This window comes from Passer domesticus, chromosome 10 (assembly GCF_036417665.1).
Source record: "Passer domesticus isolate bPasDom1 chromosome 10, bPasDom1.hap1, whole genome shotgun sequence".
Classification (NCBI taxonomy): Eukaryota; Metazoa; Chordata; class Aves; order Passeriformes; family Passeridae; genus Passer; species Passer domesticus.
In genome coordinates this window covers 16,832,551-16,858,405 of record NC_087483.1, presented here as the reverse complement: position 1 = coordinate 16,858,405, position 25,855 = coordinate 16,832,551, and the positions used below count along the sequence as shown (strand labels likewise).

Genomic DNA, 25,855 nt, shown 5'->3' with positions numbered 1-25,855 from the left:
TGTCGACAGTGACTTTTTAGTGATGTATGTGCTCTAATGTTTCATAACTTCTGTTGGTTTGTTACATACCAGGCAGTAAGACAAGTTTTAATTAGCCAGGTGATTAAAGCTGTTAATCTCATCCATAGCTAGCCAATCAAGAAACTGTGCGTAGTCACCAACAAAGTGTTGAATCTTGCTGATTGCTTCGTACCCTTAACCCTGTTATACACAACTGCTCATAAAGAGGAGGGGGGATAAGAAATTAACCATAAAAGCAGCAGTGGGAAATTCACAGTTGTGAATTGTAATTGATTCAAAACTAACTTTATTTTCATCTTTTTACACTGCTTGTCAACAACTTTCCTTCTTCAATATGAAGTGGAAGCCAAGGTGAGTTATTAAAGAGAACTACAAACATTGGTATTCCCTTTTGGTGCCACTGATTCTCTCTTTAAAGATAGAGCCTTATACTTTTCCTAAATGCAGGATGATTATTTAAACTGGATATCTGTGCATTGTTAGAACTGTTGTTTTTCTTTGCTCTCTTTGCTGTTGGCTGTTTCCATCAAGGTAACTGAAGTGTGGCCACTGTGCTTTAAACACTAAGTTTATTTTTCAGAGCATTATTCAGAGTATTTCTGTTTATCATTTAACACACATCCATGCATATATTGTGCCTTTGCTGCACACACAGGACTTCTTACTCTGTTTTCCTACCATCTTCTGTACTCCTCCTCCTTGTGTGAACTGGTGAATTGTAATCTTACCTGTAAAAACAAAGGATGTCATAAGCTTTAAAAAAGAATGTAATTCTTAACTTGCAATAGGATGGCTGCTAAAAAAAGGAAATTAAGGTTTCTCCTTGATGTGTACCCATACTTCTGTTTTATGTTTTGCAGATGAAATTCCACTCAGTCGTCCCAAGAAAAGGAAACCCAAAGGCAAGACTCCATTAGGTAAGGTCCTGCCAAGACTAAAAACTGTTCTTTTATTCCTTACATTTTTTCCTTTCTAACTTCTTTGCATAATTCATTAAGTAGACATTTCCAACTGTAAGCTGCTTATGTTGATTGCATTAAACACTTGAATTTTTGAATGAACTAAGATAAAACTCCTTTAGCAGTCTGGTTCAATTTCAGTCCTTGGCCAAATAAAGTCATGAGTTAATCACTCCATTGTCACTGAAGAGTTGACTGTAAAAGATTATTATTTGGTGGTTACTTTTGCATTTTTTTCACAATAAAGGTTTAGAAAAGGTGGGTAAACTTAACTTTGAAGTGGAAACAAAGATTCAGTTGTTACCATAAAAATTGCAGTCCTTGAAGGCACTATTAAAAAACAGCTGCGATGTAAAATTGAAAAGTAATTTTGTCTTTCTGCATCTCATCATGATCCTACTGCACTATAATATGAATTCATTGTAACCTTTCATGGAAATATAATTCCTACAAAGTGTAATAATTAATCGCTCAGACTGGAGTAAATATCCTTCAGTGGATTTTTTTCTGCTCCTTTTTTAATTCTTGTGCTGTATGTTTAGCATTTAAATTTTTCTTTGATGTGATGCCATTTTGCCTTAGCACATATTTGTGTGGATCCCCTTGTAATAAACTATTAATTTTTTCTTGGCTCTTGCATTATAATTTTTGCACATGGAAAAGAGAAATATAGAGGTGTAGCTCTTTCCAGTGATGGATTCTTTTCAGGCAGTCCTCTGCTGTATGCCCAAATGGGAATTGTGCTACTTCTTGGATACTTAAATACTCTCAGTATGAGCATCATACTGTTACTGTGAAATACCTTTGTATATTTCTACTTCTCATCACTGATTCTCAACTCTTACATTTCCTACAGTCAATGCATTTTCACCTCAGTTGTTGCTCAGCTGGGCAACAGCGTAGTAAATGGCAGCTTCTTTTGCCTGTTTCTCAGTGGCTCTGGGTTCAGGCTGCTGGGTCTTTTCCTGTGGTTTTTAGATGGCATTGTGCAAGCAGCGGTTCGTCGGCAGTCGGAAAGCAGCGAGCCCCTGACCCCTGAACCTCCTGATGCCCCTCCTCAGAGGAAACGCAAGAAGAAGAAAGTACCTACTGGTACGTGAGGTAGTGGTAGATGGGAAAGAAGCGAATAAAACTTGGGAACACAGAAATATTACTAGACAATGTGTATTTAGGTTTAAAGCATTTCATGTGCTTCTTTACCTAACATACCTGAGAGTAATCTCTGGGTGAGTGGTAGCTTAGTTCCACTTTCTGGTTTCAGATTTCATAGGGTACAAACCTCCATGAAAATAATGGATATACAGTTTTGGAAATTATGTAATACTTTACATCATTCAAAGGTCAGATCATGACTTTTTTGCCACTCTTTTTATATAAGAACTATTTATGTATTTAGGTGAATGTTTTTCCATTTTTATGAAAGCTGTGAATTTTCATGTTGGGTTGTTTTTTTTTAATCTGCAGATTCTGAGACCTCTTTTACCCAGCAGAATGTGGCATCCCTATTTCAGAATGGAAATGGCATGGATGTCCCTGAGGCTGAAGAAACGGTGATCCGCAAACAGAGAAAAAGAACAAAGTGAGACAAAAATAGTGTAGCTCATAATCTGGAATAACTGTAACAGTGAATGTGGCTGAGGAGTATTTTACATTGTCATTTGGCAAAAATGTAAAATCTTGAAGCCCACAATACCATTCAGCCTGTGTACAGGGTTAAGATCTAACGTTTTTCACTTCTTTGTTCTATGCATACCTGGATGCATTACAGCTCTTAATACATGTTCATGAGCCTAATAGTTCAGTCACAAACATGAAGAAATTAGAATTTGGGGCTGCCTTCTGTCATTCTATATCTTAATTATACGAAAGTTAGCTTTTTTTCCCAATTATTCTAATATGTTCTAATTGTTAATCACTTGATATGTAATTAGTCTTGTGGTTTTAGTCAACTACCTCCATGGGAACTTTAGTCCTTAAATTTATAAACAGGGTAGTATTATACAGGTCATAGTCTGATGGGTTCTTATCAGTCAGGTTAGGCATGTTAAATGTTCATAGGAGCCTGTGGATTTTACACAGTACCTCCTATTCTTTCTCTGTCCCACTGTGTGTTCTGTGCCAACAGGAAGCCTCGGCCAGCCGAAGTGAGCTCCAACGAGCTGGAAGTGGAGGAGGAAGACATCATTGAAGATGAGCACAGAAAGAGCCCAGATCAGCAGCCTGTGTTTGCTGCTCCCACTGGAGTTAGTCAGCCTGTTAGCAAAGTGTTTGTTGAAAAAAATCGTGAGTTCATTTTGTGATTTAAGTAATTTAAGAACATTTTTGCAATTGGAAGAAGCATTATTGTATCTAAAATCTAAATACTGTAGTATTGGGAAGATTTTTTTTAAAGTTTTCCAAAACAGAAGTTATTTGCAAGTAAATACACAGGATAATTTTTCAGCAGTGAATGGTGGTGTTCCTGTGCTGATATATTTGGGTTGATTTTTTTATTTCCATGGTGGGAGTGAAAAAGGTTGCAAAGTACCCAGCTGAGCTTTTTTTACTTAATATTCTCACAGTACCTTGAGAAGAAATTATTACTTAGAAAAATTCTTTCAAGTGGAAGTTTTTTGCAGGACATTTGTATTTTTCTGTTGTTTTGTTTGGGTTTTTTTTGTCCCAGGGAACACTTGAGTAATTTCCCAAAGTGCTTTGCACGTTGTTAATCCCATAACCTGACCCACCAGGATGCATCATTCTGACCAGAGGCATCCTGTATCAGTGTAAGCTGACAAATGGTAGAGAGTGGGGAGAAGAAATCTCTGATGCTTACAGCTTTTTAACACTAATAAGCATTAATGTAGAAATGATGGTGAAAGGGAAGAGAGCTCTCTAAAACTGATCTCCTTATCCTTTCAGGGCGTTTTCATGCAGCTGACCGTGCAGAATTGATTAAAACCACTGAAAATATCAATGTGCTTTTGGACGTGAAGGCTTCATGGACTACTAGAGATGTTGCCCTCTCAGTGCACAGAAGTTTCAGGTGAAAGATAAATGTTCTGATGTAAATAAACATAAATCAGGGGTTTGGTTTGAGTTTTTGGGGTTTTTTTCCTCCCTGAAAATTAGTGTCTTTCCTCTATAGTTGTAGTATATTTTTATTTCTTTTGGATATTCCTTAAAAATGGTGGTTCTGGATTCAACAGGCATAAAGTTTATCAGTTCTCTAGTTCTTGGTATTTGTTATCAAGATTATGAATTTCTAGTGTAGAATCACATGTGAAATACAGCTTATAAACAGAATAACTAAGAAAGCCATATTGCAAAGATTCAAACAAAATCTCAATAGCAAGAGATTGAGCTGGTAACCAAAACATTAGTCACCTAGAGAAATGTGTTAGAAAATAAGACTGACCCATCATGTGTATCACCAGAATAAAAGTACCTGAATTCAGACAGTTCTCAAAGAAAAGTCCTGGTTGGTAGGAAGAAGGGAGAAGTGAAATTGTACTATGGGAATAAGCTTGCACATTATAGCAAAACCATTACTTTTTTAATATGCAGTTGTTTTGTAGTACATTGTAGACAATGGGAAGATAACAGCCATGTTCTTCTGTGGTGTATTTTAGCTGGAAGCCTTTGCTTCCTGCTGAAGTTTTTCCTTAGCAATGAGGATATTGCCTTGGGGACAAGTTAGAATGTTATGTGAGTGTAAGGGACAGTGGTCTTGGGAAACTACAGGCAGCTACAAGTGAAAGTATTTGATGCCTATGGCTGTAATGAAGGGAAGGCAAAACATCTTTGTTTTCTTTAAGTGCTGAGGTTCTGGTGCAGTCTGGTGTGACAGGAACAAACAGAACTCTTGCTTAGAATTTTTTAAACTAGATCAGAAAAAGCACTCAGAAACGATCCCTAAAAGGCCTTGAAAAGCAGGGTTGAACAGATGAACTTTTCTATCTATAGCTAATTCAAGATGTTAAAACTGGTCTCATGTTCTTTCCTCCAATCAGGGTGTTGGGCCTCTTCAGCCATGGCTTCCTTGCTGGTTATGCTGTATGGAACATCGTGGTTATCTACATTTTGGCAGGAAATGAGCTTTCCATGGTTTCTAACCTGCTTGAGCAGTATAAGACAATAGCATATCCAGCTCAAAGTTTGTTCTATTTTTTGCTGTCTATCAGTACAGTCTCAGCCTTTGACAGGTAAAACATATTTGTATTTGAAAGGTGTATATATATAATTTGTGTGTATGATGTTTCATTCTCCTTTGGCATATGTTGATTTGCTGTTGATGATTTAATTGATATACTCAAAGAATGATTTTTCACATGGCTGACTAAACACAGAAGGGTGTACTTGTGCATCCAGACCTTTGGTACTCATATCTGTCTGGTGCTTGCACCCTGCTTCAAGTACTGCTGCTGTATGTGGGGTCAGAAGGTGAAACAAATATAAGAGCTGACCTGTTTTTTTGTGGTGGGACTATGAAGAGGGGGGAGAGCAACAAATGTTTCTATCAGGTTCACTTTAGCATGAATCCATTGCCTAGTCAGGTTTGAAACATAGCTGAGTGAAGAATTTTCCTGGTTTAGCTGGGGCTTCTGCATTACAGATTAAGAGTGGGAATGAAAAGAAAGAAGCTCAAAAAAGATCATTAACTAGACTAGATTAGTGGATGTTACAAATGTTTCTTTTAGTTACAGGTAGGATAAGCCATTGGGGAGTTGGTGCTATGAAAAAAATTGTGACTTCTTTCCCTCCAAGGATGGCAGGGAGGAGTCCAAGTTACATTTGCTCCTGTGAGCAGTGTAAGCAGTTACATTAGATGGACACTGAACTCAATGGCAAGGATTAGAGGGAACAGATGTCCCCAGGTTCTTCCTGTTTCAGAAAGGTCTGCAGTGGAAACCTCATGGAACATCCTCATTCATTTTGGAGTTGGCATAAGGGGACCATTGCCATGTGTGTGGGATGTAGTTGTAGATTAAGGCACTGTTACACAGGCAGAAAAAATACATTGGAATAAGTAAAAGAACAGTAGAATACTGTTAGAGGAACAATATCATTGTCTTACTGGGCTGTGTTAATGACTCTTGATTTTGTTATCAGGATTGATCTGGCAAAAGCATCAGTTGCACTGAGGGGCATTCTTACCCTAGACCCAGCAGCACTAGCTTCTTTCTGTAAGTATTTTGAAGTGGATAGGAGGCTGTCCAGAATATATGGTAAATGGAAAACTCCTCTATACCATTTTTACTGAAATCTTCCTCCCAGGTTATTTTCTGCTGTAGAATTAATAACTTGCTCAGTAGTTGATAATAGCAATGACCATAAACTTAGTTCCATATTTTTTAAAGCATTTGCAATAGTAGCATTAATGGCTTGTTAGTGAGGTAGTTCTTTTCCATTTCTGAATATAGAACACAAACCTAACAAAAAAACAGAATCACAAAATGCAAGCTTTGATGCAGCTCATGGATTGCAAAAGTGCAGAAATCAGATTTTGATAGGTCAGGGGAATGTTAAAGAAAAAAGAGTGAATTAAAACAGACTATGATTGGAGGCAGTGGAGTGAAAGGAAAGAAAATGTAGTGATTAGTACCGTGTCATGATGAGACAGCATTTTGGGATTTATATCTGACACTACTAATTCCATTTGTTCCAGTGTACTTTGCTGCTCTTATCTTATCCTTAAGCCAGCAGATGACATGTGACAGAATCCACCTCTACACGCCACCTTCGGAAAATGGCAGTATCTGGTAGGAAACAAAGAATCACTGTAAATTATAACATAGCTCACTTAGGGACCTTGTCACACTGGCAGATAGAAGAGATTGTACAAGATATGTAAGAAAGTATTGATGAAGGATTTTATGATGAACCTGCATTTGAATATAAACCATCGTTTCATGTAAGGTGATCCCATACAAAACTGTTACTTTCTGAAGTACCTATTAATGGACTCAAATTCTGGTAGCACAGATTTTTAAAGTAAACCAGGAGGAGTAGAACAAAAGCAGTTATGTGCAAATTTGCTGGTTTGAGCAGTTAGTTTTAAGGGGGGAGGGGGTGGAGGTTTAGGGTTTCTGTGATCGTTGGTAATTGTTCTCTTTACCAGGCCTTTGCAATGCAAGACCATCATTATGGTACAAGTAACTCTTTTCACATCTGGCTTAGTAAACTTGTTTTGTTGTTACTCTGCTGCAGTTGTTACTGTACCTTCTGTGCACCAATGATGGCTGATGGTTTGCTGTGTCTTTCCCAGGACTGCAGGTACAGAGGCAGAAATTGTTCATTCCTGGATTGTGGTGAATCTCGTAGTGTCCGTTCTAGTTGGGACAAGTTGGATCTTCTTAAGTTCCCGACCAGAGCTAGACCACAGCGAAGGTAGGACACATTAATAGGCAAATGTTGTTTATTCATCTTGTTGGGGTTTTTTATCTGCTGTGCTCTGCATTTGGTGTTTAAGACTAGTCCTGAGAAATTTTGTGGCTGAGGAAGAACAAGTATCTCCTAGCAACCTTGCACAGCAAATGCTTCTTAGGGTGCTGGTGTCTGTGTTTGGTATTATAAACATTAATTTAAAAATACAAGCTTTATTTGTCCTGTCTGAAGCAATGTGAATTTTAAAACATTACAGAACATCTCTTTTCAATGAAGAGAAACATTCAAAATACTTTTAAATATTTGAAATGCATTTATTCTACGTGTGTCTTATAAAATTCCCTAATGTTATTAATGTTCCTTCTGCAAGTGCTAAATGAGTTACAAGTTCAGTATTCTTTTCAATAGGACATTGCAGTAGTTTTGGGAACTCCCTAGCTTTGAAAAGTCAGATTTGTGCTTGCAGCACAGGACTTCAAGTGAGGACTGCTTGTGCTGGTCCAGGCTGGAGGAGGGGGGAGCAAGTTCTTCTCATTGGAGAAATTTGGCTAGAAACTGGGCCTTCTTCCTTTTGTGTTTCATCTGGGATCCAAAAGGTGTGTCCTAACTCTGTGTTCCTGTCAAGTGCAGGCAGCCTGTCACTTGAAGGTATGCTCTACATAAAAATCCCAAGTTTCAACATAAAAGTCAAAATGTATCCTAAGAACTCCATGACTTGAAGCACAGATTTGTGTTTGGGAGGCTGACGATTCAACAGCCCTCTTCAAATTATTTTTGAATTTTAGTGTACAGGTGTCTGTATTTCAGCTGGCTCCAGTTACTGTGTTTATTTCTAAGAAATCATTTAATGAGTTAAAAAACCCCAAACAACTAAGTGGCAGCCTTTTCAGTCCTCAATGGTAAATAGATAATAGATGCTTAAATCATATTTTACTCATAAATAAAAAAAGTTACACAAGGAATCCAGTGGCAGAATTTTACTCAGGTTTTGATTAATTTTTTGGATACTTACATGTGCCTCTTAAGATTAGAAATTTACAAAGTAGTTTTCCAGACAGAGATTCATTAGTACTTATTCCAAATAATAGGGAAAGTTTAGTCTGCTAAGGATTGAGTATGCTAACTTAACACTGTGAGACACAGAGCAAAGACTTCTAAAAATGAATGAGTCTCTAAACAGAATTCTTCTTTCCTGAGTCTGGCACTCTCAGAACTTTACCAATCCCTCAGTCTAATTCAGAGTTGTGTTTCAGTGTCCATGTTGAATGCACGATGGTACTGCACATGGTCAGCTGCCACCATTGTCACCAATTCTGTCAATTTTGGGGAGCATCAATAGTTTTCTAAAAATAATGGTGGCCCTTGCCATTGCTGAGTTGTTGATGGTGTGATTGGGATGAAAAACAGGAGGCTTGGGGGAATGTCAGGATACTTTTCAGGAATAGTGGAATTGTATTCAGGTAAAACAAAGTAAACATAATTCTTTCCTTTCTCTTTTAGAATTGATGTTCCATTCTGAAATTGAGGAATTTCCTCACGGAGATGTCATACCCAGAGTCCAGCCATAAGTGTGGAACAAGAATCTGCATATATTGTAGCTGTGACTGATGGCTCAGCATGTTGTGTATTATAGCTATGTATCATAATTTTCATAAAGAAAAAAAAGTATTTTTATATTGTATATATTTCATGCTGATCTTTTTATGTATGTTACAGTTTCTAGATGTGATTGAAAACTTTTATACTTCTGCTTTTTATTTTACACAGCAGATTATCCCTAGTGCATAAAGTCAAGGTGATTTTGTAAATAATGCTACCTGCATAGCCAAAGACACTAGAGGGATGCAGAAGATCAGGTGTTCAGTGCTTTTTTGACTGCTGCACAGTCTTCAACAACCTGCTTTTGTTACTAATGCAAACAGCAGTTAGCTTATCTGATTTGGTTAAACATTTTCTAGAGATTAAAAAAATATCTTGCAACAAAAGTAGCCTAAGGAAAATCTATAACAAAACAGAGTTAGGAAACATAAACCCCACCAAATTAGTAATCTTGAAATAATCTACATTTATTTGTGATAAAATATTTTTCTAGAATAAAAGATTATATTGACAGGGATTTTGTTTAATAATCCATAAAAGAGGATTATTAAAATCCACTTTTTAAATCTTCATTTAGTTCTCTTGACAAAAATCTTGATGATGACAAGGTCTTAGAGGCTGATGTAGATAAAAGACAAAGAAGTTTTAATGTTGCAGCAGTTTGGTTGTTTAAATACATCTCCTCATCAAACAGGGTGTTTTTGTGTTGCAAACAGGATGTATCCATGTCTTGTAATTTCTCAACAGTCAAGAAGTGTAACTATGCCAAAGCCACTCACAAGAATAGTGTTCTGATTTCTCCTTATCTGGTATGGCAGAAGCAATCATTTTATTCACTACTTTCTAAACAAACTTGGATTTCACAGATGTTAAAAATGTTCCTACCTATTTTGATGGAGATTGTTTTCCGCCAAAGAATGGGAAAATTCTTCCTAAAATTACAAGAAAATGCTTATTAAATAAACCCAAGAAGTCTGCAGCAACCCACCTTCTATGCAGTGACATAGCAGTAATGGTGGCAGGCAATGGGTTTTGCTGACAAGATCCAACATTCCTTTTCCTTTATATTAAAGTGACAAAATGAAAGCATTGCAGATGTGAATAAATACAGATATAATGCAGGAAGAAACAATCTCTTTAGTAAACACAGATAAGGTCTAGTTTGAAAGCCATTTTTCAAGGAAATACCACCTAAAGCCCAAAACTTGTTTGTATGTGTTACTTAACATATATTGATTTTGCCTTGTTTGATTTAGTATGTGTGTCTGTGGGTGGTTGTAGAAGGGGTGCACTTGTCAAAGTTCACTGAACAATTACTGAACTTTTTTAGTAGTGAAGTTAAGAGCAGCCAGATAAGACTTGAAAGGAAATGAGCTTTCAGTGCTTTCTGTGCTAACTTAGTGCTGTTACCTGAGTTGCTTCAAAACAGGCATGGGAATGTGAATAACTAGGGATGGCTGATGCTGCCCTGTCAAGGACTTGTGTTCTCTTGTGTCCATTCAGCAAATTTTAAGTTATTCAAAAATTCAGTGTTCATGACATCTTTTAAATGCTGTGGTAATCTTGGCAGGGAGGAGGAAGACATCTACAAGAATTGAAAGATGTTCCACAGATGTTGGCTGCATTCTGAGGCATTCAGTTTGCTGTGGGAAGGAGGCCTTAGCCTTTTTTGTAAAGTGTTGTGGCTCTTGTGTCTGTATTTTTGTAAAACTAGAGCTAAATTACAGCTGGCACTGCATTGTACATTAAAATGGAGAGATTCAGGGTGTTGATCTCCTGCAGTTGTGCACCAGATGTTCTTGCCATGATTTATTTGGCTGTAGGAAATGAGGGATGAGACAGGAAGTGTTCCCATGTAGTTTGCCACCACACTTTCTGCTCATGTTGTGTGCTTGCTTGCAGAGTCACCTCCTGAAGATGAGATTATTAATGGCATGGCTGCATGATTTTTCTTTCATCTTGGTATGGTCAGAAGTGTAATTTTGCCCATAAAATACGGAGCTCCGCAGAAGTGTGCTAAGGCATCACATCAGTACAGGAAAAACTTGGATAACATCGCTTGATTTCTGACATTAACACTAGGAATTGGCCTTCCAAGTATCCCTTAGACAAAGCAATGCCAGCCAAGAGCCAGATTCATTCTTATTGTGAAATATAGTACTTTTTATATGGTTGAGCAGAGATTGAATTAATGAACTTAATGTAATCAGTATTTCAAGCCAGGCTTGCCTTTGTGTATATTTTTAGGAGGGTCTGAGTATATCCATATTTAAATTAATGAGTTTTGAGGTTGCCATATAAAAAACATAATAAATAGTTTGATGGCTAATTATCTATTTCACAAAATACTTTTCATTCCATTAAGCCTCACAATGGAATATGAGTTTAAGTGAGCTTGTTTTTAGTTTCTTGTAAAGTCTTAGAACAAGTTTACATAATAGATGTTTAATTCTAGAACATGCAATATTTGTAGAAGCCTTAACTGAAATGCCTTTGTGCATTTCCATATCTTTGTTTTTTTAATGCATTTATGTTAATGAAAAAAAGTTTTCGGATATCTTGGTGCCAAGTTCTTGTTTTTACATATATGAAACCTATATTAAACAATTGCTGTAAACTAGTTAGAAATGATGGTACTACTTTGTCTTGTTTCCAGTTGTTTAGTCAGTTTAAAATAAGTAAGTCTGTCTGAGGATTTGGAGTGGGAGGCTGAGGGGATGTCTGGGGCTGCTCCAGGCTTGGGTGGACAAAGCCTCACGCAGCCTGATCAGGGGCTGGATTCCAAAGCTAAATTGTTTTAATTACTTAAATTGTTACACTAATTTAATATTTGGTTAATTTCAACTTGGTTTAAACGTTACTCTCTCAAGGCAGTTTTCTCAACATAGAAGCCAAGGGGACATTAAGTTGCAGTGTGCCTTTTTAAAGTAGTTTTGGTATTGCAGAGGTAAACTTTAGGAGGGTTATGATTAGGTCAGAATTACTCGCTTGCATATTTCCAGCAGAATTGATTTAATGACTAAAGACTCTGGGAGACCAGAGAAAACCATCAGGTAAATACCTACAGCTAAGCCTAAGCCTTACATGTGTCTTCGTTTTTTCCTCACAGCGGTGTGGAAGGTGTGTTACTGCATTGCTCAGGGCGGCTGTGCTTGAAACTGCTGTGTAAGTCCCCAGCTACTTGCAGAAAGACTGTTTTGCCTGGGTGTTATTTTTGTACTGCTGCTCCCTCCCTTCACGGCGGGCAAGGAGGCTGGGGGCAGATGCTTTAGGGGGTGGTTTTTCCTGCCGTGTGTCGCCCTCCCGTCCCTGGTGCGTTTATTTCCCGAGCAGCTTGTCACTTCAGTGTCCCTCGGCCCTGCCCCGCTCCCCCTCAGCCGTTTTCCCGCCCCGCCCCGGCGGCGCGCGGGCAGCGGTAACGGCCGCTAGGGGGCCGCCATGTCGGACTCGGCCTGAGGGGAGCGGCCGCGCTGCTGTCGGTCGGCGATGTGAGGCAATGCGATGGGAAGTGGAAAAACCAGTCAAAAAAGAAAAAATTCCCCCGTGCTCCTACACACGAAGCAAGCTGTTCGCTTTAATAATTCTGTATTAGAAATTTATGTAACCTTTTATTCAGACTCTAAAAGTTGTAGAGCCCTCCCTAGCTGAAAATGGCCTGTACAGTTTGCCTGTACTATATTCAGTAAAGTAGCCTTGAGGGCACGGCTATTCAGATGGACACAGGCAGGCTTCTAACAGTGATACAGAGACAAAAAGCAAGATCTTCTCGTGGAAAAACATCCATATCCACTGCCAGATGTAATAGTTAATCCCCACAGTGAAAATAAACAGATTAATGTATTCTGGAGGAGGGGGGATGGGGTGATGATGACCGTCTCTACCACTTCTCACCCCAACAAACAAATAAAACTCAAACCCCCACAAAATCCCAAACCAACCAACAACCGCTTTTGGGAAAAAAAAAAAAAAAGAAATAACTGTAAATTTGAAATAGTTTAAAAGTCTCACAGTAAAAGAGTAAAAACAAAGTCTGAAACAGTAAAATTCTTCCATTTCCAATGCTTGTGACGCTGATATTCAGGCCAAACGCCTTTGTAGGCCTTGGCTCACCAAACTGCCCAAAATGGGTCATTTTACAAGTTCAACATAAGGAAAAAGTTGCCCAAAAATCCTGACTGGAAGTCAAAAGAGAAGCAATGTAGAGAAATGTGCATTGCCATGCCACCAGCATCTGGGTCAAATACTAATAAATATGCTATTTAGGAAGGAAAACCAAACTACTTTGTCCTCAAAACTAGTTTGAGGAAATCTAGTAATGTAGTGAAGAAAAATCATGGAAAGTATGCTGAACCACCTTTTTCAACATCATGTGCCGCAGGCTTCAAGGATTCAAAATCATGTGTTCTCCCATGATAAGGAAAATTTGAAGCAGAAAGTGGAGCAGGAAAAAGAGCATGACAACCAAATATATAATTCCACAAGTGTGTGATTGTTTCATCGGCTACTGTAGAACAACAGCCACCTCAAACCAAGAAAGCATTTAAAGAAAACTAATCTATAATTGACTTGCCAGATTTCACATGGGCAGAAGGAAATCTGCCTTTTGACTGCATGAAATGTGAGAATTAAAAAGATAATTGATATTGAATGTAGAATAGGCAAACTTTGAAAATAAAATGTAGTAGATAAACTCAGCATTGATACTCTTAACCCATATGTCATGTAAAATTTTGACAAAACAGAGGAAAACCTCTGCAACCTTCCAGCAATCCATTCTTCATTGCAGATGGATTTCATGGGAGGACAGACAACTGAATTCCATTAATCTGAGTGTGTAGGTAAATTCAGTAATAATGGTGTATATTATAATAATATTGAAAAATAAAACCACCACTTGATTGCAGCTAAATTCCCATGGGCTTTTGGGGCATTTTCCAGATGTTTCTGGGAGTTTCAGGTAAGAAACAAACATATATGTAACTAATTTATAGAGTAGAACCATTTTTTTTAAATCTGGGCATTTTCGAGGTTTCCACAGGCACCTGTTTAAACCTAATGTTCTTTCCTTCATCCTATCTCAAGTTCCTGGATGGATTTAATTATGCTAAATGTCAAATGTTATTCTGCTGCCAGGTTATTAGTAGACCACCTCAATTTTCAGTGGTTTCTTCTTTTATAAACTCAATTCTTTGCTTGTGTGTTACATCCGATTGTTTCATTTCATAGTATGGTTTTACAGTCCTTTCAGGTCTTTGCTGCAATGTGTGCTGTTTCTGAATTTTAATAGTTTTTCCTCATTCCTGCAGGATAGGGATGGCTCTCATTAGGACAGGTCATTACTGCTGCCTCAGTTGTTTCAGAGGTTTATTAGAGAAGCTAATATACTTCAGGAAAGCTACTTAATAGCATTAAAGGCACGTAAAATAGCTATGTGAATCACCTACTTTGGTACCTGCCTCTTGTCAAGAGAGGTTCAGAACAGTGGTTTTCAATGCCTTCCCATATTTTTACCCATCCTCTGGGTTAAAAACAACTTTGGTAGCACTTGAAGAGGAGAGGGGTAGGGAAAAGAGAGAGGTATGGTGAAACCTCGTAATTTAAAGAAAAGTATTTATTTGTTTTCATCAAATGGTAGAAACTGTTCTCTTTTCAATAGGTATTTGTTGCATTGAGACTCTTTAAAGTGAGGAATTCATGTATCAGAGGAAGTTGATTCTGAGTAGATCACATTTTCTTCTGTGTTCATTCAGTCATGCACAAACTGCTGTGGTATCAGGTCAAGACAGTGAGACACTCAACAGCACTGAGCATATATTCAGGATAATGCTAATTAACAGAAGTTTTCTTTTATACAGATATTTATTATCATACAGTGCTAAATGCTAGCATAATGAAAGGTGGCTGCAAAAAAACCACTTGTGTTGTTTTCACAAATATTTCAAAAGTAACCAGATTAGATAGATTTCTGTTTCATTGCCATAAGATTTTGCAAATGTATAGGTTTTATAAGTCCCTTTGAAAATATATCACATGGGGCCTAAATGCAAGAGACTTTGAAATTTCAAGTCCAAGTTTAATTCTAATTCACATGCTGATAACACACATCATTGTGTGTTATGCAATATATTGGTATGAGCAAGAGTAAACAAGTGTTCTGAAAAAAAACACAACCCACCAAAAAATTATTGTGCTTAAAACTGTCAGCTTGGAATATAAAGTCTCTGCACCTTGAATCTTAACAATGCAGGTCATCAACCTCAGATTTTGAAAACTTAACTGTATGCAAAAACTTCAGATTTTCAGAACAATTGTTTCACTGGCAGGTAGTTGAAACCTTAAAAATATGATTATACATCTTCTTTCCTAGGTAGTATTTAATTTGCATTATTCCTTAATAGAAAGCATCACTGTTAATGAGCAAAATGATATCAAACCTTTCAGTAAATATAATCTATGGAGTATTTCTGGTTATTTTAAGAAGTCACAGTGCCTCTTAATTGCTTTTGTTTGAAGAGACACAATTATTGAGAAGCAGTAGTTCTAAGAACAAAGACTTGTGGCCTTTTAACTTGAAAAAATTTGATTTTTCTTAATGTCAGTACAGAAACTGGAACAGTGTTTAGAAATGTTTTTGATTTTTTTTTCCACAGAGAGGGCAGCAAAGTAACTGCTACATGTTCTGACTTTTTTTACTTGCTTTTTATATGTACAGTTAGTCAAAAGTTACTTAGAGATGCTATCTAACGTATTCAACTTGCAAACAGTCCAAATCTGTAATGGTTAAGAATTAAGAATATGGGGTTCACAGGAAATACTATCTTCTCCAAGAGTACACACTTAAGTATTTTCTGGTTTCAACAACTATTTCCTTACGTTATGATTGAAATAGATTTTTTTTTTTCCCCTGTAGTAACAAGAAGTTGTTAGTATGGCTGGACCATGGTGAAAACAGAAGTCTAAGAATTACAGATATAAATGGAGGCAGATAGGGTAAGTTTATTGATAGGTCTTTAATTTCACGTTTCACATGTTAAGTTTAGGAATATAGAGCTCTCTTCACAGCATAATGAGTAGAATCAAGTTTTCTGCTGATACTTTTATGTGGTCATTTAGAGTTTTATGTGTCTCTCAGGCTTGTATGTGAATCATTTGGTCTTCAAGGCCTTGTAGCAAAGCTCTGGCAATGCAGCAGTATTCTCAAGGTTGGGTACAGGTCTGCTCAGCTATGGAAGGCTTGAAGACTCATGTGGAATATTGTTTATGTTGAAAATTTAAAATATATCCATCCAATATCTATTTATACTTTTTAACCACCATAATGCTTCCATCAGCAAAGTATTAGTGCCTTTGAGACACAACTTCTGCTACAACATTATGAGAATATCCAGGTTTTTAAAAGAAAAAAGCTGCTTTTGCTCAGTTTCAGTTGCCTGGTACAGTATGAGATGTGAGAATTTATTGAATTGTAGGGAGAAGACAGCTTTTCATCTGACTTAGAAGAGGTAAATTCACTAGGATCCTAGTATGGCTGAATTGATCCAGGGGAATTCAACTGTGCCTTGCAGAAGGAGCTTGTTTGTCACCAGCAGTGCCAGGGAAGCTTAATGCATGTTGCCTTTTTCTTCTAAGAAAACAGTATAGGTGCTGGTAAATCCTGGTGGTGAACAGGAATAGAGTATAAATAAAAATATGTACAGTAACTTTAGATTATTTAATATGACTCTTCAAAACTAACCCGTACCTGCTAGAACTTGAGACTTACTTTGCATAGTGAGACATCCTCAGATTCACTGGTAAAATGACACAACAATAAACAGAGGTGAAAAAGCCCAGGCTTGTACTAAGAATGTGAACAGATGCAAGAGCAGGAGTCCCACTTCCAAGCAGCTTAACTTCTTTGGGAAACACACAGTATTAAAACTGCATGAAAAATGATGCATATCTAACTTTGGCAAATATGACAGCATGTAAAGTGAGAAAAATGTCTTTTGAGAGAGAAACATTTATTTACATAAGCAAGTAATCTGTGCAGTTTCACATTTCAACTTGGAAGTGGAGGATTTCTCCTTACTAAAATGATTTGGGTCATAATGGAAAGACAAGTAGATGTTTAGGTAAGATCACAGCCAAACCCCAGGCCTGTATTCAGAAAGGCATGTGGAGTGCAGCACTGTGAGCTGGTAATACAGTACAGAGTAAGATCACAGCAGAGACTCTCTTGTTAAGGAAGACTTTGGGAGAGAGAGGTGAGCACTCAGCCATTCTTTATACGCGGTTTTCCTTGCAGTCAGAGAGTGAGGCACGCTGCATTTTGTGATGCCAAGAGGAGGGTAATGAATTAGAGCCATTTCATGGCATTTCAAGTATACTTGGTCTAACTGTATTTTAATCATACAAAAGCAGCAAATACAAATCACATTTTCTTTCTCTGAAACACTGGAGAGGTATCATTGGTATTTCTTTAGAATTCCCAGTCTGTATCATCTTGATTTGTAGCAATACGTCCAAGTTCAGTCCCAGCTGCTGTTGAGGGCAGTGCCAAGAACTCTGATCTGTTATTTTGAATAGGAGGTGGTAATAGGGACAGTAGTGAATTCTGTGTTTGTTCCTTTATCTAGAAAGAAAAAAAGTTAAAATAAAGCTGCACATAAAAGTCTCCATAACTTTGCAACTGACTTCATTAAAAGCATGTGAAATCAGAGCCACATTCTTGCATGTTACAGTACTGAAAGTAAAAGGATGAGAGGTTTTGCTTTCTCCACTCTATTAGTCTTTCAAGACTAATGAAATCAGCTGTGCAGTTCTGCTTTAAATTAAGAATATTAATAATTTATTAAAATTAGGCTGCCTTTAGTTAAGTTAAATCAACTTAATCAATGGGGAAATTGATCAATCTTATGCTTCCTATACTCTATTGATACCATTTTGTTTAAAAAAATTTGGAAGCAGGTATGCTCTTACAGGATGCTTTTTGGCTCCAGGTAACTCCATTACTTTGTAATCTAGCTCTTTTTGTGGCTTATTTAGGTTATAGCTGTGTCATTTAATGAAATATAGTAAACTCACCTGTTTGAAGAACGTATGCGAAAGCAAACTGCTTGCTGATGGCCTGAATCATAAAATGAACAATAGAATTATGTTTTGGAAAGTAAAATACTGCATTTGGATAATGGGCCAGATTAACAAATAAATTTAAGCCCTGTGGTTTTTCCTCCACAGGACAAATGTGAAGAATGAGAAAAGCAGCACAAAATTCTTACATTCTATGCCTCAATTTGTCGTGAAAACACTACTGAAGAAATCTATTTTAAAGGCCTTTTCATGTTTCTGCTTCATAAGGAATTTAATGCCTTATTCAAAAGAGACATAGAACTGAAAACATATTTCAGATTTCTGGGGGTTTTTTTCTTGGACAATGCACACATTTGAAAGTTAATTTTACTTGTTACAAAGAACAGTTATATTACAAGAAATTCAGGGTCAAATGACTTTAAAAGTTTGATTCCTTTATCAGACAAGACAATTCTTAAAATACAAATGCAAGTGTATGGTTTTACATTGTACATCTGCTCCAATATTCTGACTCTAACAGCATTCAACTGATTACTGTATTCTAAACTGTGGACTATACTTGGTCTTAGATGGAAGTGACAAAAAAACTAGTTTTCACCAGAACATTACCTTTTCTCAGGGTCCTGTTGCAAGCAAAGTTCTACCAAGTTGTGGAAAGCAGGTGAAAATGTTTTGGAAAAGGGCATTTGAAGTCTTTCACTGGTCATTGTGCGTGTCATGCTCTCGCCAATCCCAGAATCAACACCTGATCGGGAATTCTTCATCCTGGATTCCCCCCGGGGAAAGGTATTTATATCCCAAGGACAGTAGGTGGGACCTTTCAGCTTTTGCAGCAGCATCTAGTAGGGAGGAATAGCAGTAGGAGAGTTCAACAGACCTACTCAGGGTAACCTGTGAAACTCCAGGGATGGAAGGGTTATTTATTCTAGAAAGAGGTGTGCATATTTGAAATAACAAAAAGCAGCCACTACTTCAGCAGTAATAGCACTGGTTCCTGTGAGTAAAACAAAACAAAAAAATGCTCAGCATGTTTTTAACTAGAGATAAAGTTTAGCATTATACCTGAGTGCGAGGCATATCTTGAAATGGAACGTGTCCGTTGGCTAATTCACATGCTGTAATTCCCACACTGTAAATGTCAGACTTCATGTTATAGCCAGACAAATCCTGTCAGAGAAAGAAGCCACTATTTGATCACTGAGGCCACTGAGTGGTGCCAACAAAAATACAAGTGCCTGCTTCAACACAAGATTCTAATACCCCATAACCTGCACAGTATTGAAGCAATTGAATTGTGAAACCTCAGAGTTTCTTCAGCAATCTGATGGCTGTACTGAACACAAGTTTCAGGATTTGCAGTAGTTTCCAGGAGGTCTGGGTAAAGAGATTTAGTACAGCATCACCTCACCAACAGCTTTAGAACTGGTTCTCTCTAAAAGAATTATAAATTCAGTATGTACATGTATTTTTAAAAGTTGCAGTTCAACATATTTCACTGCAATTCTACAAACAGACTTACACTGGAAATTGAGAACTGCCACTAACTTTGAATTGGAAAATTTATGTGTAATTTATACTAACCTGTCTCAGTAGTTCAGGACTCAGCCAAGGAAGCACAGATGTACTAAATGGGGGGAAATCATACACCACCTTTGACTTCTGTCCATTGCTAACTAAACTGTAGAGGTTGTTTAGGCCAGAGAGAGAAACCAGCCCATCCTCTGAAATCAGAATGTGGCTAGCTTTAATATTCCTGTAACATAAAGTGGTAAATTTTAGTTATAAGAATTACTCTAAGTACTACTAAAGCAGAATAGCTTTCATATTTCATTGACTTATAGTGAGATGCTAGCATGGAGTTCATCTCTCTATTAAGAGAGATGATCAGGAAAAGAGTGCCAGAAATTGGAGAAGGGCCCTTCTTCCCTGCAAGGGTGTAAACAAAGAAAGCCCTTTCTATAACTCTGGTTTTCTTCTGCTTCAAAGAGACAAAGCCAGGCAGATGTATAATCCCTGTAACAAGTGGCTTGAAGACATGTATCAATACATTTCTTGTTAAAATTAATCCTGCTGTACTATTGAAAAAAATAATGGAGAGATGCACAGTACTTGTGCACTGTCTGATATAAGAAGGTATAGAGGAAAAGGAAGGAAACAGTACTTAAGGTAAGATGTTCTTATCTTAAGTTCTAGTTCTTATCTATTCACATTCTCTTACCTGTGAATATATCCATTCTGGTGCATGTAATTTAATCCTCTGATTGCACCAAACAGAATGTTCCCTATCAAAGCTTCACTCATTCCTTCAGGAAAGTAAGTCTTCAGCAGATGTCTAGCTGAACCTGGAAGTGAAAAAAAAACCTAGCTAGGCCTAACAAGTCTTTTTAAATGACTTGTCTATGTTTCCTTCACTGTATACACTCATGAAGAGCAGCATTCTAAGCTGACTCTGGTGCATTATTACATAGATGTAACTGATGCCCCATGTCCTGCTCTGTTAACTGCAAGTCTGTGCCCAACCTGAATTCAATGTAAATAGGGCTTCTGTTAGCAGAAGCTGTATAAAGTCAAATGCATCTCCCCGTTACCATTCCTCACATGGTGGGTGCTAGGACTAAGTGGAATTTAATGCAGTTCAAATACCAGTTTTCAATGAGGAGGAAATCTTCTCTAAATGGTTTGTGAGAGTCTGTTTTTTTCCTACAAGACAGGAGATGATTAAAGAGAAACCTCTCATGGACCACATGGTCCAACTTGTATCAGCCCTTTCTCCTATTCCAAAATTGCAGTTAACAGTTCTTACCATAGGCCATGAATGGGGAGATGACCCAAAGCCAGCTTCCAGCTGTAAACACTGTCCAAAATGTCATTATGTTGGGATGCTGGAAAAAGTGTGATAAAACCACCTCATTCTATGGAATTAAATGAAAGTGGATGTGTTAACCACAGAACAGCAGTCCTACCAATAGCATTAACTACATTCAGTAATCAGTAGAGAGAAATGTTTATTTGCATTTATACAAGATTGCAGGTGATGTGCATAGCCTGCAACAGAAATGTAAATAGCTTGCCCATAATTGCATTTGTCTGAAGTAAATCTAGTTTGTTCATAGTCCAAACTTCTGGAGTTAAATAAGAGTACAGAAGATGTTACTCAAGTAAGTTGTACAATTACAGAAGCACTTTCTAAAGCAATTGTCAGCTGTGGTCTTCAGAAAGCAACTCTCAAATTTACACATGCATTCTGTTTATTATATTCTACTCCTTTGGAGGGAAAACTTTGACTGAAATATCCCAGTTCAAGCAAAGGCTACCTTTGTTCAGTAATCTCATATCTATTCCTCACTATCTTCATTGGGCTTTGTGCAGAAATGCTGTTCCTTTACCTGTAAGGCTTTCAAGTGCTCTTCAGAGCAATTTTCAAGGTCTGTGATCCTTACAGCAACTTGCCTGTCTGTAGGTGTATGGCGTGCAAGGTAGACTGAAGTTAAATTGTTGAACCTCCTTCCTGAAACCAGAAATGGCTACCTTAACATTGGAAAGCATAATAAGCCATCCACATGGCTTCCTTCAAATTTAGAGATCATTTTCCAGTTTTAGAATTACAATTGATAGCAGTGTGTCCTTTTGCTTCGGAATGCCAAGACCTTAAATAATTGTAGCCAAATATATGCAGCAAATTAGTTGAAGCATGGCTCTGCTATTTTGAGAACAACTAAAAGTGTTTGAACATACGTCAGCATCATTATACATCTAAATGAACACTTAATATGCATATTCACATAAACATATGCGTGCATAGGAGGATCTAAGGCAGCCATGCTTAGAACAACCAACTTGGGCAGCCAAGTTACAAGACATGATGTTACTTAAGGCTGTATTTATTGTCACATTCCACAGATTTGAAAACTGACAAGTACATGGACAAACATCAAGAGACAATTTCAGGTAATTGTTGATTTGTCTTAGATCTTGAAATAAGAGATTACTAAAATATGAGCAATGCTCTGCACTTTTCTCAACTAAGGAGACACAGGAATAGTCCTTCATTTTCCAAACATAATATTTACTGCATATTGATAGCAGGAAGAAGAAATATTTTAAGGTCCATTTATGTTACCTATTTCCAGCTGGAGTTCATAATGAGAGACATCAGGAGAGCAAAATACCATTTCATTCTTTCCTGTAGATGGGGGGAGCCAGGCTAGATCAGAATCAGCCTAGCAGAGAGAAGAAACAGTTCTCAAAATAACTACGTAATTTAAAATAATTTTTTTAATTATTGCAAAAATATTATTAATGCTAAAGTCCAGTACTCAAATAAGAATGTTCAAGCTAGTACTTTTACCATTATTAAGACTTAGTTTTATGAGTTACAAGTTTTGTGTCTATGTGTTTGTTTTCGAATTGGCACAAGATTAACACTTAGATACCTATAGTCTTCTACCAAAGTGCAAACCTCAGTAGTACTCTGTTTATTTTTATTGTCAACATTTCAAGAAGTACTCCCTAATTAGGCTCTTTTTAATATGCACCAGCTTTATATTTAACCTTGGGAGTTAAAGTTTCTATTCTTACCAGGCATTCATGGATGCTGCTCTGAGATAGCTCTTCTGGTCTGATTGATTCAACTGGTGTACGCAGAATACAGGAGCAGTCCTTAAGAACAGAAGCAACTGAATATTGTAGGAGTTGCTGCAATTTATTAAATATGGCAGTGCAAAAATATAAAAAAGTAGGCCTTATAAGCAACAGTTCAGAAAGTCTTCTGCTTCCAGTCAACCAATCAAGGGGTTAAGAAACAGCATAAAGTGCACACAAGGCAGACCTAGAGAGAAGAGACACTAAAGCCTCCTTCACCAAAAGCTGACACAATGAAGTTCAAATATGTCAGCACTGTGGAAATCCCCGCAAGCAAGACGTTTCACCAGGGCTTTTCATATTAAGGTATAGCTGGGTAACAAGGGACAACAGCCAAAATTTTTAAAGATGAACTTACCAAACAAGACATGGAACCGCTTTAGATCAGGGGAAAAGTCATACACACCCATTTATCCTAGAAAAAAAATAAAGTAGCAAAGTAAGATGATACATAAACCTGTGATAAACTTAAATCTCCTTAACCAGAACCGTGAGGCATTCAGCTATCACACACAAAACACCAGAACTCTGGCTCAGCAAAAGTCTGCTTCTATTTAAGTAGCATATCAATTTCAAGCTCCACACTGAGGACTACATGTCAACTCAAGTGTTCCTTTTTAATTTATGGGTGTAGAAATTTTATTGCCAGTTCTGAACAAACAATTTAACTGCACAAGTGCAGAAAGTAAAAAAGAACAGACTTATGAATCTTTGGCAGTTTGTAGGAAAAGAAATCATTGTCTGTTGTTTTAAAGGAGCACAGCTGTGCTAGGCAGATATTGGCTTGGCTGTGTGCAGCTGAACTAGCTCACAAAAAAAACCAAGGCAGAAGCAATTGCCCTTTACATTTCATAAGTGAGGGAGGAAATAGTATTGTAAGGGATTTCAGTTTAAAAAAACAGAGAAGCAATTCCCTCACAGATCAGAGTAGTCTCTGAAAGCCCTCTAGCAAACTTACTTTATGACTGATACTTTGGAGGCTTAGGCAGTGGGAGAGATGTCTAAAAAGCATATCAAAGCTTCTGTAAGTACAGAATGGGACTATTTTACCTTAGCTATAAGCAAGTCTTCAACAGTAAAATCTTTAAGGTTGGAAAAGACCTCACAGATCAGAGTCCGGGCCTGCCATTAATCCATGTCCCTAAGCACCACATCTACCTGATTTTTGATCACTACCAGGGACAGTGACTCCACCACTTCTCTGGGCAGCCTGTTCCAATGCTTGACAAACTTTCAGTGAAGAAAATTTCCCTAACATCCAATCTAAACCTCCCTTGGTGCAACTTGAGGCCAGTTGCTGTCATCCTTTCTTTTGTTACGTGAGAGAAGAGGCAAACTCCCACCTGATTATAATCTCCTTTCAGGTAAATGTAGAGTAAGAAGGCCCCCCTGAGCCTCCTCTTCTCCAGGCTAAACTCCTTCAGCCACTCCTTGTAATACTTGTGCTCCAGACCTTTCACCAGCTCTGCTGCCCTTCTCTGAACATGCTCCAGTGCCTCAGTGTCTTTCTTCTTGCATGGGGCTCAAAAGTGAATGCAGAACTTGAGATGCAAACTGGCCTCACCAGTGAGTACAGAGGGACCATTACATCCCAGGTCCTGCTGGCCACACTGCTGCTGATACAAACCAGGATGCCCCTGGCCTTGGCCACCTGGGCACACTGCTGGCTCATGCTCAGCCAGCTGTCAAACAGCAACCCCAGGTCCTTTTCTGATAGGTAGCTTTCCAGCCACCATGAGGAATCCTTCTTGGTGGCTGACAAAAAGTCAGATATAGGTAATCGTTCCATGTTAATATGCAATTTTTGTATGAAAGTTAACTTATAAAAGCTGAAGTACTATAAGAGAAACTGATAATTTTGTTTATTAAGGAGCTAAGCTTGAGTATATCCTGCGTTTAAATTATGTATGCTACTTAATCAAGGGAACACTCTTCAAAAGCTAACAAGCCCCACCACTCCATTCGCTGCCAAATCTCCAAGCCATTCCAGTAAAATTTTTACCCTGAAGATCTGCTGTAATTCCTTATTAGAGATACCAAATGGATACAAAAGTCAATCCCTACCAGGTACTAGGCATCTTCAGAGGATCTGTCCTTGACTTAAACATCTTCACAACTTCACTAAGGAAGTTTGTAGCAGAGTAGGAAAAAAAAGAATGCAGGTGCTTCAGGACACTGCCTAGTACTGTAATGGCTACAGCATCCTTCTCCTACTTGGAAAGAAGGTGCCTCATTCTGCTACACAAGACAATTTATTCTGCTGCTTGCAATATGAAACCAGAAAAACTAAGCTGAAGAATAAACTCTTAATAACTATGATATACCAAAGTCAAATTATTGTAGACTTTCTTCAAAGATATATAGCCAGCCAACAGAAACATCCGTGATGCACATTTATTCAAACAACACTACAATTTTAAGATTTTTTTTCTTATGTAGCTTGACACAGTTTCCATTTTTCAGTATGGCTTTGGCTCATGTCCCCCCATAAACTTTTTCCCTGTCCCCACATTTTTCCTTCTGGGTCGCAGGCTTTTTTTTTTTTTTTGTACTGTAGATCGTGACAGTGTTGTACAGGTAAAACGATACGTTCATCGCACTTCGGCCAAAGCTTCAGCCAGCGAACACTGCAGGGCAGGAAAACCCACAGAAACGTGTGGCTGTGAGCGAGGGGAGTGTGAAGGCTCCGGAGCCGAAGCCCCGGTACCGGGACCGCGCTGACTGCTCTCGCTGAGCTGCAGCTCCCACTTCAGCGTTCGCAGTGACTGGGGCAGCTCTCGCTCGTGTGTCTCGAGCGAAATGATCCGTCCGCGACAATGCACCGCAAAGTGCGGAAGGACGCCCCGCAGGCTCCCCCTCAGTTCCTCACTCGCTCCGTTAAGTTCGTACCTCGCCTTCCTCGCTGGGCCCCCGTCTCCCTCCGGCCTCCCGCGGCGGCCGGGACAGAGCTCCGCTCCCCGCAGCCGCCTCCCGAGCTCGGTGGGCGCCGCTCCCTCTCCCCGGCTCGTCCGGCTGCTCAGCGGGGCAGGGGGCGCGGCCAGCACGGAGCCTCGGCGCAGCCGAGCAGACTTACAGGGCGGCAGCTCCCGTTCCTGCCCGCCGCCGCCGGAGCCAGGGCCGGGGGCCGGCGCCGCCGCCGCGCCTCCCGCCAGAACCCCGCCCCGCTGCCGGCCCCGCCGGGCTCAGCGGCGGCGGCC

General features: G+C 38.5%; 2 protein-coding genes and 1 long non-coding RNA gene across 7 annotated transcripts in view; 1 reads left to right on the top strand and 2 right to left on the bottom strand.

The window, feature by feature from the left end:
- LOC135308738 (uncharacterized) overlaps positions 1 to 9,864 on the bottom strand; it is a 10,546-nt gene extending 682 nt beyond the window's left edge. Inside the window, exons 1-4 of one of the 2 annotated variants that reach the window (XR_010369093.1) lie at positions 9,831 to 9,864; positions 7,182 to 7,333; positions 6,565 to 6,718; positions 700 to 749 (exon numbers count right to left, since the gene is read on the bottom strand). This is a non-coding gene — a long non-coding RNA (uncharacterized LOC135308738). Of the gene's footprint in view, positions 1 to 699; positions 750 to 6,203; positions 6,719 to 7,181; positions 7,334 to 9,830 lie in introns of those variants that run through there. The other variant, XR_010369092.1, reaches the window with a different exon arrangement.
- Positions 1 to 18,777, top strand: part of TMEM237 (transmembrane protein 237) — a 21,710-nt gene extending 2,933 nt beyond the window's left edge. The window contains exons 3-16 of one of the 3 annotated variants that reach the window (XM_064434081.1): positions 362 to 372; positions 882 to 938; positions 1,959 to 2,072; positions 2,445 to 2,559; positions 3,106 to 3,263; positions 3,882 to 4,005; positions 4,973 to 5,164; positions 6,072 to 6,145; positions 6,628 to 6,721; positions 7,228 to 7,349; positions 8,847 to 12,433; positions 13,850 to 13,902; positions 15,856 to 15,935; positions 18,165 to 18,777. In XM_064434081.1, coding sequence (XP_064290151.1) covers positions 362 to 372; positions 882 to 938; positions 1,959 to 2,072; positions 2,445 to 2,559; positions 3,106 to 3,263; positions 3,882 to 4,005; positions 4,973 to 5,164; positions 6,072 to 6,145; positions 6,628 to 6,721; positions 7,228 to 7,349; positions 8,847 to 8,914 — 1,129 coding nt within the window. In that variant the 3' untranslated portion in view covers positions 8,915 to 12,433; positions 13,850 to 13,902; positions 15,856 to 15,935; positions 18,165 to 18,777. Of the gene's footprint in view, positions 1 to 361; positions 373 to 881; positions 939 to 1,958; positions 2,073 to 2,444; positions 2,560 to 3,105; positions 3,264 to 3,881; positions 4,006 to 4,972; positions 5,165 to 6,071; positions 6,146 to 6,627; positions 6,722 to 7,227; positions 7,350 to 8,846; positions 12,434 to 13,849; positions 13,903 to 15,855; positions 15,936 to 18,164 lie in introns of those variants that run through there. The other 2 variants (XM_064434082.1, XM_064434083.1) reach the window with 2 other exon arrangements.
- Positions 15,918 to 25,811, bottom strand: STRADB (STE20 related adaptor beta). Of its 2 annotated transcripts, none has more exons than XM_064434079.1 (12): positions 25,548 to 25,811; positions 23,017 to 23,073; positions 22,596 to 22,676; positions 22,138 to 22,237; positions 21,404 to 21,525; positions 20,821 to 20,899; positions 20,236 to 20,359; positions 19,599 to 19,770; positions 19,080 to 19,184; positions 18,627 to 18,856; positions 18,012 to 18,054; positions 15,918 to 17,559 (listed from the first exon to the last, which is right to left on the bottom strand). In XM_064434079.1, exons 2-12 carry the CDS (start codon positions 23,026 to 23,028, stop codon positions 17,407 to 17,409), a joined length of 1,221 nt encoding a protein of 406 aa, XP_064290149.1. In that variant the 5' UTR covers positions 23,029 to 23,073; positions 25,548 to 25,811; the 3' UTR covers positions 15,918 to 17,406. The 2 variants fall into 2 exon arrangements, with proteins under 2 accessions (XP_064290149.1, XP_064290148.1); XM_064434078.1 differs by having other exon boundaries at positions 20,821 to 20,929; positions 25,548 to 25,781.
- Between the last annotated feature and the right edge of the window lie 44 nt (positions 25,812 to 25,855).

Bases quoted from the DNA above. Each gene is read 5' to 3' on its own strand.
- STRADB (XM_064434078.1), bottom strand. The intron at 19,771-20,235 runs GTAAGAGAATGT...TTTATGTTACAG, and splicing joins CAGAATGGATATATTCACAG to GAATATTAAAGCTAGCCACA. The intron at 18,857-19,079 runs GTATAATGCTAA...CCTCCCTACTAG, and splicing joins AAGATATGCCTCGCACTCAG to ATGCTGCTGCAAAAGCTGAA.